Source organism: Xenopus tropicalis, chromosome 7 (assembly GCF_000004195.4).
Source record: "Xenopus tropicalis strain Nigerian chromosome 7, UCB_Xtro_10.0, whole genome shotgun sequence".
NCBI lineage: Eukaryota > Metazoa > Chordata > Amphibia > Anura > Pipidae > Xenopus > Xenopus tropicalis.
In genome coordinates this window covers 60,996,876-61,018,755 of record NC_030683.2, presented here as the reverse complement: position 1 = coordinate 61,018,755, position 21,880 = coordinate 60,996,876, and the positions used below count along the sequence as shown (strand labels likewise).

Sequence of the window (21,880 nt, the reverse complement as noted above, 5' to 3'; positions counted from 1 at the left end):
ATTGTGCAGAACTGGCTATACTTGTAACTAATCATACTAAGATAAGTAAATCTATTTAATTCTATTATTACTTGTGTGTAAGTTATTGCTCACTAACAGTCTATCAGAAGGTTTAATCATTGATCCTGCATATTTATTAATATTTGTCATTAATGTCAATTAATACAAATTATTAATATTAATAAAGGTTCACCCCCTTTATTACATTTGGCGTAGTCGGCAGGATTAACCCTTTTGATGCTGGGAAGTGCAGTAATAACTTGTATAGAAATTTATAGTGCAGCTTGTATGGTAGTGTAGTGGCAGTATTGTAGTGGCTTGTGCAGGGCAAACATACTGTTGAAAGTTAGCAATAATGTTCTGTTGGTTGAAAAACAAAGTTAGAGGGGTAGATGATCAAACGAGCAACCTTCCCACATGGGCTAGTTCCGGACCCTGGACCCATGTTGCTCGGGATGTGATAGGAGATCAGCAACTCTCTCAGGTGACTCACCCCGATCACCTGTTGCTGAATTTGGATTTGTCTATGTGTTCCAAGGAGCAGAAGTCCTCAGCACAATTGGGTTGGTTGTGTTTTCAGGCGCTCAGGGAGGAGACAGTCCAAAGGGAGGCAGTTGAGCTTGAGCTGCAGGCAGTTAAAGATCAACTAGCCATAATGAGAGAATGTTTGCGCTCCTCATTAGCACACAATGAGGAGTTGGAAATAGAATTTACAAAATATGTGGTAAAAACTATGAGTAACAATCACCATAGAAAAGAGACAGAACAAGAAGAAAATGCTGCATTAGTTAGAGTAAGAGCTCTTGTAAGTAAAGGAGACAGGGGGGAGTTAGCCCAGTGGTCAGGAGCACATGAGGAAGTTCAAGAAGACATGATAAGACCTATTGTGACTACAAGACAAGTCAGTCAAAGTGCAGGTATTGTTGACAGATCTTCAGGAAATACAGAAGCAGCAGATCAACAGTACATTGAGCAACCAAGTTTATCTGCTGCAGTAGTTAAGTTGGGTCAGCCAATTTCCCAGGTAGGAGGAGAAAGTGGTGTGCTTACAGATCCAATAACTTCAGTACTCCCAAACCCACATACAGTAAAAGAAGAATGGGAAAGGCCAGACAAAGTTCCATTTACTGCACATATGAAGAATACATTGCTAGTAGGTTCTCCCACCCATTTAAAAGCCCCGTTGTTACATAAAACTGACATATTGTTGGGTAGATTAGAATGTGCAGAGGAAAACATTCCTAAGCAAAGGGTAGTAAAAGTCTGGGGTACAAAAAGGTTAAAAAACAGTCGCAGGCAAATGTTTTTAGATTTGCTTCAATATGGTGTACCAAAGCCTGAAATTGATGGTATTCCCACTGCTGATTTGTTGAAGCGCTCACAAAAGGTGAGTTTGAAATTACCACAACCACAGAATGCGGCAACCTGTAATGTAGAGGACCTATCTTTCCTTTTATCCCATACATAGAAAAGGAAATGGCTAAACATATGGGAGGAGGACATCTAGGAGGTTATATGAGAGGATAACTAGTGATAGTTTAGGAAAAATACAGAAGCAAAACAATGTTGAGAATGGTACAATTCTACTGGTTTAGTAATAGAACAGCTGTATATCGTAAAAGGTGTTTCTCTTTGTATGTAAAGAATTGCTGCCCCCTCCCTTTAGACACAGACTAGTTCAACTGAGGGAGTGATTTATTGCTCAAGATAAGAGAAACAAAAACTAAATGTTACAGTGTGTTTAATTGTACTGTATGTTAATGTCATATGTTTTTTTGTTTCAGGATTTAAGAATCTGATTATTTTGAGTTAATATGTTTTTTAATAACAGGCATCAAGAGTTGATGGATCCATTATTTTTTACACTTTATTTGTTTTGTTTTTAAGTGCACAAATTTGTGCGTAAAGGCCTTAAGACATGTCTATTTTGTTAAAAAGTTTTTTTAAAACTGTAGTACTACAATTAACAATGAAACTTGAAAGTTTTTAACACTTTTTGTTGTATGTTTCTGAGAATGTGTGGGCCCACATGTATGTTGTTATAGTTTGTCTTGTCTTAATTTGACAATGACTTAAATGTGACAGTGACTGAAAAAAAGTCTTGACAAAATAATACAAAATTAAGAAAGTTGTTAAATTTGACAAAAACAGATCTTAAATGCTAAGAACTGATGTTGCCTTGATCTTTTGTTTTATAGATGTTTATCAAGTGCATTAACAAATGGGTTAATAGCAAAACAATGGACAGCAAACAAGGATTTGGACATTGTTTATCTTCAATGGACATCAGTACAAAGTATTGAAGAACCTGGAATTCATTTGAATGGTGACCTGGAAACTTAAATGGACATTGGTTTTGGACTTGGACTTTGGATAAATGAATATTTATGTTTTGTTCAATTGTTTCTACCGGCTGAAATTAGCATTGCATACACTATTGTACTAATGGTAATAGGAATGTTATGGCTTGTTACATGAACTGTAAAGTGCTAGTTAGTGGGTTTTAGAGCACAGGCAGCACAGCTGAACTGTATATCTCCTATGGTATATAATATTGTGCAGTGAACCTGCAGTATAGAGCAGGCCCTGGCTGACAATCTGTAGATTTAGGCAAATGCCAGAGGTGCTGCTGTAAGATGCCATAGACAGTCACTATTTATTGGGCTGATGGGGTCTGTTTGGGTCTCTGTGTATTTGAAATGCCAGGGTCTGTTTTGAAATTAGTGTCAACAAAACTCTTTGATAAAACAGAAAGAGTGAAATTTATTATTCTGAGGGAGAAATTGTTATGTGAAACTAACAATGTCTGTAGACAAGCATTATGGTATAATTGTTGTAAGTGTGAATAGGGTAATGTAATTTTATGAGTTAGTACTATGTTATCAATGGAGTTAGCTGAATGTTGGCTGTAAGAGAGTTTGGACAACTCTATATGATTGAAGTGAAAGCCTTTTAAAGACTACAAGTTAATATACAATTCTGTTGAGGGACACGTTAGTTTACAAAAAGTCACTGTTAGACTTGATAGTATCATCCCAAGTGATTTGAATGCCCTGGGTGATTTGTGGCCTTATGGGTGGAATTTGTGGCTACTAGTGATCGACTGATATTTTGGAAAAGCATTGGCAGAATGTGTATTGGGACTAAAACTCTGCTGAAAGGAATTCAGTTGCCATTTGGTCTATAAGAGGGGGGTTAGGTAGAAACAAAGTGCATGGCAGATACATAATATAGTAAACATATTGCTTATCAAAGAAGCATTGTTTAACTATGTGAGCTGTAGAGCCTGCAATGAAACCTGCTCTTGGCCTAATTGTTTTAAGCAGCTGATAGCCTATAATGAAAATGCAGAGCAAGAGGGATGCCTATACATGTTTGCCACATGATTGCCCAAGATATGTATCTACAAGTAGACACAGATTTTCTCACTGGACAGAAATCATTATAGAGGTGTTTTATGACTTGGGATGTAGGTGAGATTTGTTTAATCTTTTGTTAAATGTAGTGTCCTTCAGTCAGAATTACAGTCATTAATTGTTTATTTGTTTAGGGTAATGGGGACAACCAGTGAATTCATATATTGCATTGAATGCAGCATGTTTGTGTATATCAGTTATATGACAAAGTCTTTTGGCCAAAAACCACAGTCACCGTTCTTTGGAAATTCCCTAAAGTTCTTAAGACTTCACAAAGCGACTGCATGATTTTTTTTAATCGTAATACGTAAATAGGTAAATCAATGTCCCTTAAAGCTTCTTCTCTTTATATTTGTCTAGATCACCCTGTCAAACAGAAATGATAAAGATAGACAGGGTTTCTTTAATAACTTATTCTCTTGCTCAGCCCATTACAAAGGCACAGAAACAGCAGTGCTACATCAGCCCTGTTACTATTGCATACAATAGGGAGATTACTGGGTAATTTTGGCTTAGGGTGACCTTCCAGACCCAGTACAATCTGATTTCTACCCCAACCACTCCACAGAACCAGCCGTTACTGAAGTAGCAAAAATATGAAATATGGTGCATCCCTCGCTCTAATTCCCTCAGACTCCCATCAATCCTTCAGAGTGGAACCGTTCTCCTAGTGTCTCATTCTTTGAATATTGTTTAAAGCTCCACATATTTGAAGGTATTCTTGTACATTTTATTTATGCATTTACTTTTGTTCTTCTTTCAGTTTCAGCTCAGCTGCCACTGACAAACGTCAGCTCTCCATCACCAAAGGTATAACTTCTTGTATATTTCTCAATGACAACTGAGGTTATAGGAGCACACGGGAGACCAGGGGTCCTGACAAATGCAGACATTCTTCCCCCATATGTAAGAGGTTTGGCCCCAAAACCTAGTTATCATACAGCTAGGGTCCATCTTACATCCATCCCACAGCTGATAAAGGCTGCACTGCAGTGACTGACTAGTGAATTATTTGCATTTCATTATAGAATATTGGCCCAAATTATTCCCAGCCTATTATTGCTTGTGTGGTTCTTCTGCTCCTCCTCCTGCTGCTGGGTCTGGCCGGCTTTCTCTACAAATGTAAGTTGGACTTTTCACTCTTACTTTCAGAATCTGTAGAAAATTATTTTAGATGGGCCATGTAACATGCTGTAACCCATAGTAGCAGCTTTTATTGGTCTAGTGCTGTTAGAATAATGAAAACAAATGTTTGATTGGCTGCCATGAATTTTTAGGCCAATCTTGGTCTATAGTACTACATAATCACCATAGCAGGGCCGGATCAAGATGTGGAGCAGCCCAAGGCACGATCAGTCAGCACCTATCCACCCTTCCTCTCATGACATGATGCGTGGGGAGGTAGCACTGAGAGCCTAAGCCCACCCCATCTGACCTTTGTGTGCTGTCTTTTTTCCTTCAGGGCCTGAACTAAGAATAAGCAGCAGGGGGCGTGGCTTGCCTGCACGCTTGATGGCTGTGTGATTCCGGAGCTCCGGGACAGTCGACCAGCGTGGGCACCTGTAAAGTAAAAATAAACATGGGGAAACCCCAAAAACAAAGGCCCGGAGCGAGACAGGCAGGCAGAGAAGCGACAATCACCTGCACAAGCCGAGATAGCGCCGCTGTTTATGAAAAAAAAAAACGGACCGATCGGCACCCAAGATGGCGCCCATAACTGAAAATGAAGAGAGAGCAGGGAGCGATACAGACACGCGCCAGGAACAGTCTGAATTAGAAAGTGAAGCAGAAGAAGAGCAGGATATACATACTTACCTCACGAATCTCCCATCCAAAACGGACATAAAAAATATGCTGCACGAGGTCACATCCACTATCAAGGAGGAGCTGCAGGAAATAAAAAAAGACTTAATCTCACTGGCAGGGAGAGCTGAGGACCTGGAAGCCAACCAAAGTAAGCTGATTGCCAACCAGAAATCGCTTTACAAAACTACCCAGACACATAACCTGCTAATAACAGAAATGCAACGTCAACTAGAGGACCAAGAAAATAGAAGCAGACGCAATAACATAAGAGTCAGAGGGATCCAAGAATCAGTAAAGACAGAAGACATAAAAACTGCACTACTCCAAATTTTCAATAACATACTTGGCAGAGACCCTACAACTAACATAGAAATCGAAAGAGCGCACAGGGTCCAGAAACCCAAGGCAGCACCACTTAACGCTCCAAGAGACATATTGTGCTGTCTGAACAGCTTCGCATTAAAAGAGGAAATACTACAAAAAGCCAAAGAAACCAATTCTATCACTTATGACCAAACAGCGATTTAGTTGTTCCAAGACCTTTCAAGAACAACACTAATAAAGAGGAAACTACTGAAACCACTTACAGACATTCTGAGAGAGCAAAACATTCAATACAGATGGGGATTCCCCTTTGCCCTAATAGCTAATAAAGAGGAAAACCAAGCAGCGATCAGAACACCTAAGGATACTCATAACTTTATACAGAAACTACAGCTACCAGACGTAGATCTCCCAGGATGGCAAATAACAGAGGCAACCCCTCCGGACCTAGACTTCACGCAACAAGGAGAGTGGCACCAGGTCTACACACCAAAGAGGACGCCACGAACGCCAAGAAATAGAACCCCAACTACCAGACCAACTTGAACAAGAACTTCACGCTTTAAAAGGACTACAGCTTTTCCGGCTCTAACCATTTAATACTTTTATAAATGGACTGAATACTTCTAAAGATGGTCCCCTAAAGCGCCTAGATATGGTTCTGTATGTTTTACAATACTGTTTTGAACATGTTTAATAGATTTGAATGTTTACAAATCTAATTTTTGCTAGTTTTGTGTTTCCTATTGTTAGGGTCAAACGTTGAATATGATGCCAAAGGATTGTCAGCTGTAGGATAAAATGTATTGCATGCAAGAGAACAGACGCAGACACGAGGCCTAGTTGTTCTGTCCTACCTGATTGGTGGGCAGATCTTTATTTATATATTAATTGTCCTTACACCATGAGGAGATAGGGTGGTCTTATAATTCCACCAGTCAGATTGAAGCATGTCCTGATTACTTGTGGTCTTTTGGGACTACTCATCATGAGACCATATTTGACTTATTCCCTAATTACAGGTTTTGGCAGTACATGTTAAATCAATAGTTAATTCAAACATTACTATTTACTTAACTTTACAAAATGTCATTTAGAATGTCATTTTGTTATTCAGCCTAGTTCAGAAATATTGACTTACACAATAAAAGAATAACATAGTATTAAAATTGTTCTATATAGTTTAATTAATATATATGTATCCATATAACCTTAACATTTCCCCTCTTTTGGTCATTCTACTGACCACACTAAACTATGTAACCCACAGCCCTAAGCTTGTTCCTAAATGCAATTAACTTTATTGCAGCTCTTTTGTCGTGAAGAGGGACTAAGACCGTCTTCAAAACCAAAAATGCATTCTTGACCAGCAGAATTTGACCATAACTCATGCTGGAGAATTCTCGATCCACCACAATCCAATTAATTGCCTAAAAATAACTAATTTCCCCTCTTTAGTCTAAGATACCAAACATAACATAATAAACTCAATCCCCATACGGTTCCACTCCAAGTGTTTAGTAATGTTCTTTTTGGTGAAAGGTAGCCGTTTGTTCCATCCTCCAGTGTTACTGTAAAACATTGGAAAATATGTCGTCTCCGCTTTGGTATTGGCTTCAGTGTTATCCCAAGTACTATTTACTGATGTTATAATGCCAATAGAAAGTTGTTTCGTGTAAACACAAAACCAGCTATATATGTCCTTGCAAGTTCCTGTTAGCAACCACTTTGATGTACGTCTTATGGAGATATGGAATATGCCACCATAGTTAAATTGCAGATTGAAGCAAGAATGATTTGATTCTCGTAGAAAATTTTCATTGTCAACAGAAAATTGTTCCTTTCATGTCATTAGTTGAGCAGACGGATATCATGATGATTGCAAATATTTTCCACATTATCAAAAAGGAACAATTCCAACTAGGAGAAAATTAAAAACACATTCATAATTCTGTATCATTGAAAGTATTGGAATCAAAGTTATCAACATTAACACGATAAATGTGCTGATTCCTAGTTTTAATGTAACGATTTAGGAAACACAGAGTTAATTTGTAAAATATGTAAAGCATAAGTATTATAATCAGTAACATTATTAATAATGCTCCTACTTGTTTAAAAAAAAAAAAACTTCCAATGGATCCAAAAATTTCGCCAATTTTGAATCCCTTGTAATTGTTTCACCTTATTTAAATGACCTTGTACTATATCTTCATTATCATCTATCCAAGTACAACAGTCTTGTTTAAGGATAACTTGACACATCCCTCCTTCTGAAGCCAAGATGTAATCAAGCGCTAATTTTTTATGAAGGGCTAACTTGCTCATCTGAGCTATTTCAACCTGAATTTGCAGTAATTGCAGCAGTAGTTTCATTGAACATTTTGTCAACAATACCAGGTAGCAATGGTACAAGTACCGTAACTATTTTCTGGCAACCAAGTATATGCACATGATCCACAGACAAAATAATAAGGTGGTTTGAGTGTTATCAAATCATCACTAAACATTGCTGTAGATATTGATTTATTAATTCCTGCATCAATCCCGGCTAATGCAATCTTAAATAAATTACACCATTCAACTTTTGTCAAGGATTCTGGCTGCGTAAAATTACACTCTGTTTTGTTAATACCTTCCTCATATGGATAATTCATCCACTCATTTTCTGGTTGTCTGGCCTGTAGAAATATACTAAGGCCAATCATTAGCTTCCATATATCAACCAAACTAATCATTGCTTATTCTGAACTATTTTCCCCATATCATTTTAAAAGTATAATTTCTGCCATTTTGAGTAGGTTTCAATTGGCCTAGATGTAACGGATTTCATTTTTCTGTCTTATTAATACTTATGAATATTGGCAGGGTCTTATCAGTGATTAGTTTAGCAATTGGAAGTCTCCAGGCTTTCTTTCTTTCCCTAAAGTCATATTGTTGTAAGTAATATTTTCAGGTTGTAACACATACAAAGAAATTGGCAATGCTATCATAGGAAGACTTTTTGAATCAGTAGGCCTATTCCCACAAATCCAATAATTAGTACGGTTAGCTTCTTCAGCTATCCTCCTTTGTAAATTCATATTTAAATTAGGCTCTTCATAAAAACAACGTTTGCTTGAGACGTAAGTAATAATCCCCAAAAGTAAAAACAAAAAAAAAATAAAAAAAGTAATGAATACCTGCACATGACCTCAGATAATATTCTCTTTGCAGTAGTTTTTGCAGTGGCTTTGGCAACTGGCCAGGCTTCTGGCCATCCTGAAAACATATCAATACATACCAAAATATACTTATATGTCCCCACTCTGGGTAGCTGGTTGTAGTACATTTGTAGTCTTTGGAAGGGTAGTCTGGCTTAGGTGAGTGTCGTCTTGGAGTTTTGACTACTTGGCCTGGATTATGACGTAAACAGGTAACACAAGAGGAAACATATTTTGCAGCAAAAGCTGGGAAACCAGGTGCTATCCAGCTTCTCTGGACCGCGGCAGCCATTGCGTTTTTACCTGAATGCGCAACTCCATGTGTCATGTGAGCCATCATAACATATAATGCCTTAGGCAGACAGTATGTTAGGCCATTTCTCCAGAGTCCTTGCTCCTAACTTTGACCATTTTATTTTTTCCACTTTTGGAGCTTGGTCCTGCATGGTTGCTAGAACCTGCAGATCAACTGGCCCCTTGTGGTCTTTTTGGTCATAATTTACTGTCATAATTGGCAGCAAAGCAGCTGCTTTGGCTCTTTCATCTGCTTTTGCATTTCCTTTTGCCTCAGTAGTCTGGAGTTTAGTGTGCGCTTGTACCTTTAGAATGGCTACCTCGGTTGGAAGCTGTAAGGCTAACAAGAGCTTGTTCACTAAATTTGCATTTTTAATTGGTTTACCTGATGAAGTCATAAAATTTCTGGCCTTCCAAATTGGTAAGTAGTTGTGTGCAATTCCATAACAATTCCAGCAGTCTTGCTGCTGAAAGATGCTTTGTTTATTATGATAATTTATGATCCAACACTAGATCTGCCACTTTATCTAGCAATAGCGCACAGGCTGCTACAGCTCTTACACAGCTTGGAGATCCCTTGATTATTGGATCTAACTGACATGAGTAGTAGGCTATTGGCTTTGTTTTCCCCCCATATTTCTGACACAAGACCCCTGTAGCATGAACATTATTTTCGTGACAAAAAAGTTGGAATGGTTTTTCATAATTTGGTAATGCTAAAGCTGGTGCCTCTGTCAAAGTCTTTTTTAAATTTTCAATTGCTTTAATATGTTCTTCATTCAGAACAAACTTTCCCTCAGTGGTTAAAGCGTAAAGTGGTCCCAAAAGCTCTGATGCATTTGGAATCCATGATCTGCAATAGGTAACTAAACCTAGGAAGGCACGTAGTTGCCTAATGTTTTTTGGTAATGGATAATTTAATATTATATCCATTCTTTCAGATGTTAAATGCCTGTGACCTTTAGTGATACAATGCCCTAGGAATTGTATCTTTTCTCGGCAAAATTGTAGTTTTTCTTTACTGACTTTGTTACCAGTTTGAGCCAGGAAACACAGTAATCCTACTGTATCTTCCTTACACTTTTATTTAGTTTCACAACACAAAAGTAAATCATCTACATACTGTAAAAGTACAGTATCTTCATGTTTTGGTTCTCATCCACTTAACAAATCATGTAAAATTTGATTAAATAACATTGGTGAATTTACCCCCCCTTGTGCAAGTCTTGTGAAGCACCTTTGGACCCCTTCAAATGTAAAAGCAAATAGGTAATAGCTGCTGGTATCCAACCTTAAATTAAACCTTATCACACACCCTATAGGAGCCATTAATGATTTGAAGATATTTGACAGCCATGTTGCTGCACTCCCTGGCCTGCTAATAGATAATCTAAGGTAATAATACTAATAATAATAATATAATAAGATAAGATAATAATAAGATAATAATCTTAATTAAGTCATTCAATCTGTTAGGCAGCTTCCCGTGCAACTGCCGTACCTTGTTGCCAACCTTGACCCAGAATCCAGGCGGTGCACTCGCGTTATAACTTTTGGGCCTGACAGTTGAATTACTATACCTTTTGGGTTCTATCACTAGCAACACCTCTTAATAAAAATTCTTTAAATTCCTTTTTAACCCTTCTTTGAAAGTAGTTCTTAATTGAACTTTGTCTCAGTAAATGCCAATTTCAATCTGTGAAAGAATTCCACAGATCCTTCCGCACTTGTTTGCTTAAGGTTAGTGGCCATTGCCCAAGTTTTATTTAATTTGCCCATTAACCAATTTTGTTCGAAACACATCCCTCCCTTATCTCTGTATATCCCCTGTTTTCTTCTCTAATTGAGGAACCTGCTTTAAGAGAATGGGCATTGCATTCCTCTATAATTGGAATAACTCTTGGACCAAGCCTGACTTCATTAACTGTTCTATGTTTCTTCAAGTTTTTTACAAACCCTCCCGGATTTACATCAGGGTCTGGGATTCCCTCTAAAAGGGACATTTTTTCAGTTCGAGACCAAGGTTGGTACCAACTTACACTGTATCTTGGGACTGGATTATCCCCCTCAAATACAGCTTTTATCCTTAAGGGAAGTGTACCAACTATATCTTGTTTGAAGCAGAGGGTAAAACACCTTCCCTTGCGTGTGGGTAAGCCAAAGGTAATTCAGCCCCTCCCGTATACGGGGGAGGGTCAGATGTCACAAGAGACATTGTATGTGTACTCACTGAGTTGCGTAAAATAGCTTTTCTCTTACCTTCTCCCTCTGCCTCTTGTGCTTCATAATCTCTGCAATACCCCCCTTTGGTAAATATAAAAACATTTTAAATCATTTTTTCCTTACATTTGCAATTATAGCATCTGATAAAAGAGTTTCAGTCTCTGTGCTTGCATTGCCATACTCATCTTCTTATTTTTTCTTTAATACATTTTAATTTTTAAACTGTATTCTAATGTTGTTTTTTCCTTTCTCTATTGCTTCTGTTTCCTGAGTTCTCCCAATAGCTTGCATTTCTTCCCTTTCTGCCTGCTCTTTTATTTGCTTATCTCTATAAAGAGTAGTAAATAAAGCAGCAAACCCATAGGGATCATCGTCATCTAATATGCTTCCATCTGGCCAGGAGGCAGGAAGCTTACCTTTTTGAACATATCTATAATTTCCACTATAAAAACATTCTTAAATTTTCTCCGGTTTCTTTTTACTCTCTGCTAACCGTACACGCGCTTCCGTGTCGAATCCTTTCTTTCTTAACCATTTATCATGGGTATCAATTAGAGTCTCCCTGAGAACTCTATCTAACCTACCAGTATCTGGCATCCCCATTTCCTTACATGTACCTTCAAGGGGTGCCGTAACCCAATTCCCATGATTTTTCTCCATCCATTGTATTGCTGTTTGACCAGGGGGATCAGCAACCCTCTCTGTTTCAGACGGAGCACCCAATTGCCCATCTCTTTTACGTGGTTGGCCAACCAATTTACCAAACTTCCCCACCTACCAACTGGAGCATTGCTCACACAGCTTGGAGGTGTTTTCCTGGGTAACAGCAATTCTTTATCGCCCTGTTTATTTATTTTTGTTTACTTCACCTTTTGAAACTTCTCCTAATAACTTAACTTTAAACATCCACCAAATTCTATCTGTTGCTTTAGAAGAAATAGGAAACAGACAACTTTAAAAAGGTAATATGCTAGATAGATACTTGCAACTATCTAGTACTTATATGTATATTTTTAGTTTGCGGTTTATATACCAGAAGTACTAGAACTAGAAGGAAATAGTTGCACAGAGACTAGATATTCTTAATCAGATATGCATATAACCCATTTATCTTGATATTCAAAAAGAAACATGTGTGAATACCTAAACGTTTAAAACATACTTAACATATATATTGATAGATACTTAAACAAATAGAAACAACAGTTATTTGCAAATAAGATAGCCAGAACAGCTATGAAACAGATATTCGACAGATAATTCTAGCTATAACAGATTCAAACAGATATTAGAGAGATGTCAAACACTCTTAGACACAACAGCTATGAAACAGATATTCGACAGATAATTCTAGCTATAACAGATTCAAACAGATATTAGAGAGATGTCAAACACTCTTAGACACAACAGCTTTGAAACAGATATTCGACAGATAATTCTAGATATAACAGATTCAAACAGATATTAGAGAGATGTTAAACACTCTTAGACACAACAGCTTTGAAACAGATATTCGACAGATAATTCTAGCTATAACAGATTCAAACAGATATTAGAGAGAAGTTAAACACTCTTAGACACAACAGCTTTGAAACAGATATTCGACAGATAATTCTAGCTATAACAGATTCAAACAGATATTAGAGAGATGTCAAACACTCTTTGACACAACAGCTTTGAAACAGATATTCGACAGATAATTCTAGATATAACAGATTCAAACAGATACTAGAGAGATGTCAAACACTCTTAGACACAACAGTTTTGAAACAGATATTCGACAGATAATTCTAGATATAACAGATTCAAACAGATATTAGAGAGAAGTTAAACACTCTTAGACACAACAGCTTTGAAACAGATATTCGACAGATAATTCTAGATATAACAGATTCAAACAGATATTAGAGAGATGTTAAACACTCTTAGACACAACAGCTTTGAAACAGATATTCGACAGATAATTCTAGATATAACAGATTCAAACAGATATTAGAGAGATGTCAAACACTCTTTGACACAACAGCTTTGAAACAGATATTCGACAGATAATTCTAGATATAACAGATTCAAACAGATACTAGAGAGAGAGGACAGGTCATGTCAGACCAATTTAATTGCTTTTTATGATGAGGTAAGTAAGAAGCTGGACAGTGGGGATTCAGTAGATATAATCTATTTGGATTTTGCCAAAGCATTTGATACCGTTCCCCACAAACGACTGCTTTCTAAGCTAAGGTCTATTGGTCTTAGTGAAGTCGTTTGCACATGGATAGAAAACTGGCTACAGGATCGGGTACAGAGGGTGGTTGTTAATGGCACATTCTCTACTTGGAGTAAGGTTCTCAGTGGGGTCCCTCAGGGTTCTGTACTGGGTCCACTTTTGTTTAATTTGTTCATAAATGACTTAGGGGAGGGTATTATGAGTAATGTATCAGTGTTTGCAGATGACACAAAACTCTTCAGACCAGTCAATTCTATCCAGGATGTGACATCCCTGCAGCAGGATCTTGACCAACTGGCAATCTGGGCAGCTAAGTGGCAGATGAGATTTAATGTGGATAAATGTAAGGTCATGCACCTGGGATGTAAAAATATGCAAGCCCCGTATACCCTTAATGGGACTGCACTAGGCAAATCCATAATGGAGAAGGACCTTGGAGTCCTTGTAGATAATAAACTTGGCTGTAGCAAGCAATGCCAGGCAGCAGCTGCAAGGGCAAACAAGGTTTTGAGCTGTATTAAAAGGGGTATAGATTCACGGGAGGAGGGGGTTATTCTTCCCCTTTACAGAGCACTGGTAAGGCCCCATCTAGAATATGCTGTTCAGTTTTGCTCTCCAGTGCTCAAACGGGACATTATTGAGTTAGAGAGGGTCCAGAGAAGGGCAACTAAGCTGGTAAAGGGTATGGAAAGTCTCGGTTATGAAGAAAGACTGGCCAAGTTGGGTCTGTTTACACTGGAGAAGAGGCGCTTAAGACGTGACATGATAACTATGTATAAATATATAAGGGGATCATATAATAACCTCTCTAATGTTTTATTTACCAGTAGGTCCTTCCAACGGACACGAGGGCACCCACTCCGTTTAGAAGAAGGGAGGTTCCATTTAAATATTCGGAAAGGATTTTTTACAGTGAGAGCTGTGAAGTTGTGGAATTCCCTCCCCGAATCAGTCGTACTGGCTGATACATTATATAGCTTTAAGAAGGGGCTGGATGGATTCTTAGCAAGTGAGGGAATACACGGTTATGGGAGATAGCTCTTAGTACAAGTTGATCCAGGGACTGGTCCGATTGCCATCTTGGAATCAGGAAGGAATTTTTTCCCCTCTGAGGCAAATTAGAGAGGTTTCAGATGGGGTTTTTTGCCTTCCTCTGGATCAACTTGTAGTTAGGCAGGTTAGGTATAGGCATTATGGTTGAACTTGATGGACGTATGTCTTTTTTCAACCCAACTTACTTACTATGTAGATGTCAAACACTCTTAGACACAACAGCTTTGAAACAGATATTCGACAGATAATTCTAGCTATAACAGATTCAAACAGATATTAGAGAGATGTCAAACACTCTTAGACACAACAGCTTTGAAACAGATATTCGACAGATAATTCTAGCTATAACAGATTCAAACAGATATTAGAGAGATGTTAAAGATACGACAGCTGTTAAACAGTTATACTTAACCCCACAGCTGAGGTCCGTGATCTGGAGTGTGTGATGTTCTAGACCACTCGTGTGACTAGTGACACTTGTAAGGGAAAGTCCCTTGGTAAGCAAACAATGGGCTCACCTGCCGGCTTGGGGAAGTTTCCGTTACTAGAGTCACAGCCGCGTATGATGGTGGTCTTTTCAATCACATCCAGACCCAAATTCTGGGGTGCCAAATGTTAGGGTCAAACGTTGAATATGAAGCCAAAGGATTGTCAGCTGTAGGATAAAATGTATTGCATGCAAGAGAACAGACGCAGACACGAGGCCTAGTTGTTCTGTCCTACCTGATTGGTGGGCAGATCTTTATTTATATATTAATTGTCCTTACACCATGAGGAGATAGGGTGGTCTTATAATTCCACCAGTCAGATTGAAGCATGTCCTGATTACTTGTGGTCTTTTGGGACTACTCATCATGAGACCATATTTGACTTATTCCCTAATTACAGGTTTTGGCAGTACATGTTAAATCAATAGTTAATTCAAACATTACTATTTACTTAACTTTACAAAATGTCATTTAGAATGTCATTTTGTTATTCAGCCTAGTTCAGAAATATTGACACAATATTTTACACAATAAAAGAATAACATAGTATTAAAATTGTTCTATATAGTTTAATTAATATATATGTATCCATACAACCTTAACACTATGTTTTTCCATAAACAATGCTTACCAAATTATTTAGCACACTGGTTTCCCCAACACTGATACCCCATAGCCCACGCTGGCCTAACCCCCCCCCTTCTTCATATGAGGCTGAGTCATGAGTACTAACAACTCTACCAGAGCCACAGACTGTGTGTTACCCCACAACACCTTGGTGTCATAGATGCCGCAATGTATATACATCAGCAAGAGGGCACCCCCCCCGTAAGTCTGGTACGGCTACTCTACCCCTTTTACCTAACTAGATCACCGTACTTGGTTACGTACGCAATCTTTTCTCCCCCCTCCCCCATCACTCTAAAGGAGATAACAAAAAGTTGGCTCAATCTATCACAATCTACTACAAACAATGGCGTCACTTGACTGCAAAATTGTAAGCTATAATGTCAACGGTTTAAATAACCCTGTTAAGAGAGCGCAGATCTGGACTGATTGTAAAAAAGTAAAAGCAAAGATAATCATGCTACAGGAAACCCACTTCAAAGAAAACCATGTCCCAATAACCCAAGTTAACCACTTCCCCCAAATATTCTATAGCAACAACCCGGTAAAAAAAGCCACTGGCGTAATGACTTTGATACATAAAGACATACCCTTCAAGCTACAGGATAAACTATCAGACAGCGAAGGCAGATTTCTGCTGATTAAAGGTGAAATAGCAAGCCTAAAGATCACCTTAGCAAATATTTATGCCCCAAATAAAGGGCAAACCTCATTTCTCTGCAAATTCTTAAAAATCCTAGAGGACTTCCAAGAAGGGCTCACAATAATTGGTGGAGACTTAAATCTAACAATAAGTCCCATACTAGATGCCTCAAACGGCAAAAGCGCCATATCCTATAAGAGCCTAAAAAACCTAAAAAAAACACCTAGCAGAACTAAGATTGCTGGATCTTTGGAGAGTCCTGAACCCAAAAATTAAAGACTATACACACTACTCCAAAACCTACAAAATGTACTCTCGCATTGATTATATATTCATCTCCCAAAAATGGTTACAATTGTTCAACAAGGCCGAAATTGGCACTAGTATTCGCTCGGACCATACCCCTATTTCAGCATCCTTTACAATACCCCAGGTGACAGCACAAGAATTCAACTGGAAATTCAATGACTCTATACTACACACTCCAGAAAATAAATCTAAAATAGAACAGATGATAAGACAAACCATAGAAGAAAATAACCATTCCGATATCTCACCCGCAACATTATGGGAAACCTTAAAATGTGTCCTAAGAGGCAAACTAATTTCATTCTGTAGCATTTTAAAAAAAGACAGAGAAAGAAGAGTAAACGAATTACTCAAAGATATTCTTAAATTAGAACAATCCCACAAGGCGAAAATAGAGCAATCCACGTATACCGAACTAGAAGCAAAACGCATTCAACTCAAAACTCTACTAGACCAATATACAAACAAGGCTTTTATGAGTACTAAACAAAAATACTACGAACTAGGTGACAAATGCAACAAACACTTCGCAAAACTCCTCAGGAAGATACAACCTCAAACACTGGTTCAATCCATAAAAGACACCAACCAAAAGACCCTTTACGACACAAAAAATATAGCAAAATCCTTCCAACAATACTACCAAAAACTATACAAACTAGACCCTCAAGGGCCGATCAAAGACCTACAAGAGAGGATGAAAACATTCATTAGAGAAGCACAACTACCCAATCTAACCCCGGATCAAAAAAACTCACTGGACCGACCTTTCACACACCAAGAGATTACAGAGACAATAGACTCCTTTCCAGCAGGTAAAAGCCCGGGCCCTGACGGCTATAGCACACTATACTATAAAACCCACAAAAACGAACTAACCCCAATACTATGTGATTATTTCAACTCAATAGACGGCAAACTCAATTTTCACCCACAAGCTAACGAAGCGCACATAATAGTCATCCCCAAACAAGGGAAAGACCCCCAACAGCCAGCAAGCTATAGACCGATCTCCCTAATAAATATAGATCTAAAGATCTATGCAAAAATAATAGCCAACAGACTAAAAATGCACTTATCTTTCCTGGTGAATCCGGACCAAGCAGGCTTTGTTCCTAAGAGAGAAGGAAAAGATAATATTTACAAAGTAATATCAGTAATACAACTGGTCAAATCAAAACAAATCCCCACACTACTACTTACCATAGACACCGAGAAGGCGTTTGATAGAGTTTCTTGGCACTTCCTTAGAGAAACTTTACTTGGCTTCGGCCTAGGGGAAACAACAATAAAAAGAATTCTAGCGCTATATCACAACCCCACAGCACGCATCAGAGTCAACGGAGTACTATCCCCACCAGTCCAAATACACAACGGCACAAGACAAGGGTGCCCCTTATCCCCTTTGCTATTTGTACTGGTTATGGAGACCCTTCTAGCCCACATAAGGCTAAATCCCGATATATCAGGAATTATCTCCAAAAGCAAAGAATATAAATCAGCAGCCTTTGCAGACGACCTCCTACTGTTCATAACAAGGCCAATAATATCCCTACCGTCGATACTGAAACTATTTAATGCTTACGGATCTCTTTCAAATTTTAAAGTCAATCTCAGCAAATCTGAAATATTAAACATTAACCTGCCAAAAACATCTCAAACAACACTAGAAAGCAATTTTCAATTTAAGTGGGCAAAAAACAACATCCAATATCTGGGGGTGAAGATCGATGCAGACCACACGAAAGCATATCAAAACAACTATCTACCGTTATTGGGAAAAATACAAAACTTAGCAAGCCACTGGTCCAAACTCAAACTGTCCTGGTTCAGCAAAATACAAGCAGTCAAGATGACGCTAATGCGTAAAGTATTGTATACTTCACAAGCACTCCCTATAAAACTACCAATGGCCTTCTTCAAAAGCTTAAAAACAATAATAACCAAACTTATCTGGCAAGGGAAAAATGCGAGACTAAAATATAAACAACTAATTCTACCCAAGGAGTCCGGGGGACTGACCCTTCCAGACGCACAGCTTTACTGGATGGCAACGCATCTATCCCAAATACACGCATGGCATGTAAACAAAAACAAGAATTGGGTTACCTTAGAGAACACATTCTCCGACATTCTGATACAGAACTTACCTCTGGTCAAAAACAGAATCAATTCCCACCTCAATGGATAAACACCCATTAATTAAAGCCTCATACCAAGTATGGCACAAGTTCAAACATAAATATGCACTATCCTCCACTCCATATGTCCTCCAAACACTTGAACAGAACCCAGACTTTCAACCGAGCTTGGATGGCAATTACAGAAGATGGCACCGCTACAAAGAGAACCCCACTAAAATAAAAGACTTTGTTATGAACAATAAAGTAATCTCACTAGCAGAAATACAAAAAAGATGGGGACCCCACCCTAGAGATGCCTGGAACTATCAACAAATTCACCACTATATTCAAACTAAGCAAGGAACAGACTGGAACAGACCTTTAACGAAATGGGAGACCCTACTAGAACCCCCAAAACCAATAGATAAAATTATCTCCATCCTTTATAAACTCTTACTCAACAATGCTGAGCGCCCCAATAGATATTTCTGCAAAGAATGGGAGAGAGAACTAGAAATGGAAATAACAGAAATAGCTTGGAGCAGAATATTTACAGCCATCCACAAATCCTCAAGAGCCGTGAGAGTTCGGGAAATGAACTTTAAACTAGCCACTAGGTGGCACTACACCCCCACAAAGCTCAAAAAAATGTATAAAAACACAAAGGACACATGCTGGCGCTGCAACAACGACTCAGGAAACCACCTTCACATATGGTATACATGCCCTCAACTGCAAGCATACTGGCACAAGATTCTAGAAACCATAACATACATAACCAAGTTTACAATTAAAGAAGATGAAATCTCCACCATACTTCTAAACCTAATTCCCAAGAAAAACTGTGTAATACCTGACACACTTACCCAACACCTACTGAATGCAGCAAGAACCCTTATCCCTAGACACTGGAAAGCCAAAGAACCCCCCACATTCCTAGAGTGGGTATACCTAGTTGAAGAAGTTAGAAAACTCGAGGAGATAACTTTCACTCACCAAAACAACAGCACAGTATATAAGAGAGTGTGGGAACCCTGGCTAACATTTATCAACATCTTTCATACACAAACCCGTTGACATAAGACCCTATAGAACCACTACTCTAAAAAAACTAACAAATCCCTGATGACATGTTTTATCTTTTATTTGCTTCTATTCTTTCTCAAATGTGTTTAAAATTAAAAGTAATAACTTTTGTTACTCCTGGCCTCACAACCTGTTTGTAAATGCAGATCATTTCAAATGTCCTTACCCGATTCCCTTCTTTTTTCTGTACCCCATTTTCTCTGAAAAATCAAAAATAAAGAATATATAAAAAAAAAAAGAATAGGCAGCGGTACATGTGCCACCCTAGGGATGTGCCTATTCTGCCTACCCCTAGTTCAGCCCTGCACCATAGTATTAATATCTTCAGATAAAAGTTAATGTCCCTAAACGCTTTAACAGTTAATATCATAAAAGCCGAAAACATTTTCCTTCAACTTTATTTTTGCAGACAAATACTATGAAAAACTGAAGACTAAAGTTCTCAGGTAAAATAGAACAGTATGCTTTGGATGAGATCTGTTCCATGTAATGATATTTATTGTGTCCCCTAATGTTCTAAGGCCTTAAGGGCCCTAATTGTTCTCTCACCAACCCTGCTCTGTTATGGCCAAATGACTGTAGGAGCATGGGCACATATAAAGACATAGCTATTGGGAAAGATGGATGTTGGGAGTAAACAGTTAAAAGCCAGATCTAATGACGTTTACAGGACAGTGGCTTCCAAATTATGGGGTAGGCTCTGCTAGTGGGGCCTGGAAATATGGCAGGGGGAACTCAACCTAAAGGCCATTGAGGGTGAGATTTAGGGACTATGCCTTTTCATTCTCCTCAGAGTTTAGCTTAAAGGTAAGTTAGTCTGAGATTTAGGGTTGAAATGTGTTTTTTGCCCTAGATATTCTTGGAACTATGGTAGAACTATGGCTGATATGTCTATGATCAATGGCTGGACCAATGGTGTGGCTGTCAGGGGATTTTATGCACTGGCATTTATGGGACAAGAATAACTGTAAAGCTGAAGAAACTTTAGATTGCTCCCTTCCCTAAATTGGAGTATAATGCCCAGGCACGTGGTAAAAATAATGATATTAATACTGATCAATAATTTTAAATGTTGCCATGGAAATTTAAATGCATTTTGCTTCCCTCATAGTTGTTACATGTCTTTTGATGAAATGAGAATCTCCTCGTTTTGCATAAGGATATTTCTTAGTTAAGTCGGGACCTTTGGACTTCCCCGGGGGAATAGGCCTTTTGCAATTTTTAGATCTAGGCTGTGGGGTGCTTGATTTGGCACTAGGCTGTTGGTTATGTGTGTCTTCTTTGAACCTCCTTGTGGGGCTGGGTTGGGGATAGACATTGGAGGACAAGGGGAGAAGCACTGCCCAGAAGTTGATTTGATCAAAGAGTGGGGGCATGTATTTGGTTGGATAGGGGACATAACAGAGCAGGGTTAGTGGGGAAGTAACTGGACAGGTCAGGGGCCTCAACTAGACCAGCCAGTGAATTTACAGCAGTCACATTGCTGGTAAAATTTGAACACAAACCATGGCTTTACCACCTCTTTTTCTGGTTAGGCGAGTAAAATAGTGGCTGGGTACCAACCTAAACAGTTGTCTACTGCCTTATAGCTGAACTATTACGTGTGTATCTTCCTGGGTCAGTGGATGTGAATTACACAGTGGCTGCATTGCTGGTGTGACTATCCAGCAGTGCCATCATGGACAAAGCACTAGATTACTGGCTCAACCAATTATGTTGCTTCCATGGCAGAACGTGTATGGCTGATGTTTTGTGTTGTATATCAGGATTGAGAGTGTGACTTAATTGCAATCGGTGTTTATTCTTTAACAAATATCTTACTTATCATTCACAGCAGCACCGTGCCGGTCAGCAAGGGAGATCTAGAGAGTAGGCCGCCCCAAGCAGTGGACAATATCTATATGGCTGATGTTGTATATGCAACTCCTATTAAAAAAACGTTGGTAAACTCTTATTTAGAGTAAAATAAAGTCTTATTTTCTTATCAAAACATATCTTGTTTATTATCAGGACACTAATTATAGAGACTAGAGTATAACTGTCGGTTTTCCATCAGAAAGC

At 38.5% G+C, this 21,880-nt stretch overlaps 1 protein-coding gene across 4 annotated transcripts; it reads left to right on the top strand.

The window, feature by feature from the left end:
- Window positions 1-148: 148 nt before the first annotated feature.
- LOC101733394 lies at window positions 149-8,970 on the top strand. 4 transcript variants are annotated; one of them, XM_018095852.2, is made up of 4 exons: window positions 149-3,731; window positions 4,180-4,226; window positions 4,445-4,538; window positions 4,879-8,970. In XM_018095852.2, exon 1 carries the CDS (start codon window positions 356-358, stop codon window positions 1,466-1,468), a length of 1,113 nt encoding a protein of 370 aa, XP_017951341.1. In that variant the 5' UTR covers window positions 149-355; the 3' UTR covers window positions 1,469-3,731; window positions 4,180-4,226; window positions 4,445-4,538; window positions 4,879-8,970. The 4 variants fall into 4 exon arrangements, with proteins under 4 accessions (XP_017951341.1, XP_017951343.1, XP_012823179.1 ...); XM_018095854.2 differs by lacking the exon at window positions 4,445-4,538; XM_012967725.2 differs by having other exon boundaries at window positions 149-4,226.
- Window positions 8,971-21,880: the final 12,910 nt, after the last annotated feature.

Bases quoted from the DNA above. Each gene is read 5' to 3' on its own strand.
- LOC101733394 (XM_018095854.2), top strand. From the start codon at position 356: ATGTTCTGTTGGTTGAAAAACAAAGTTAGAGGGGTAGATGATCAAACG.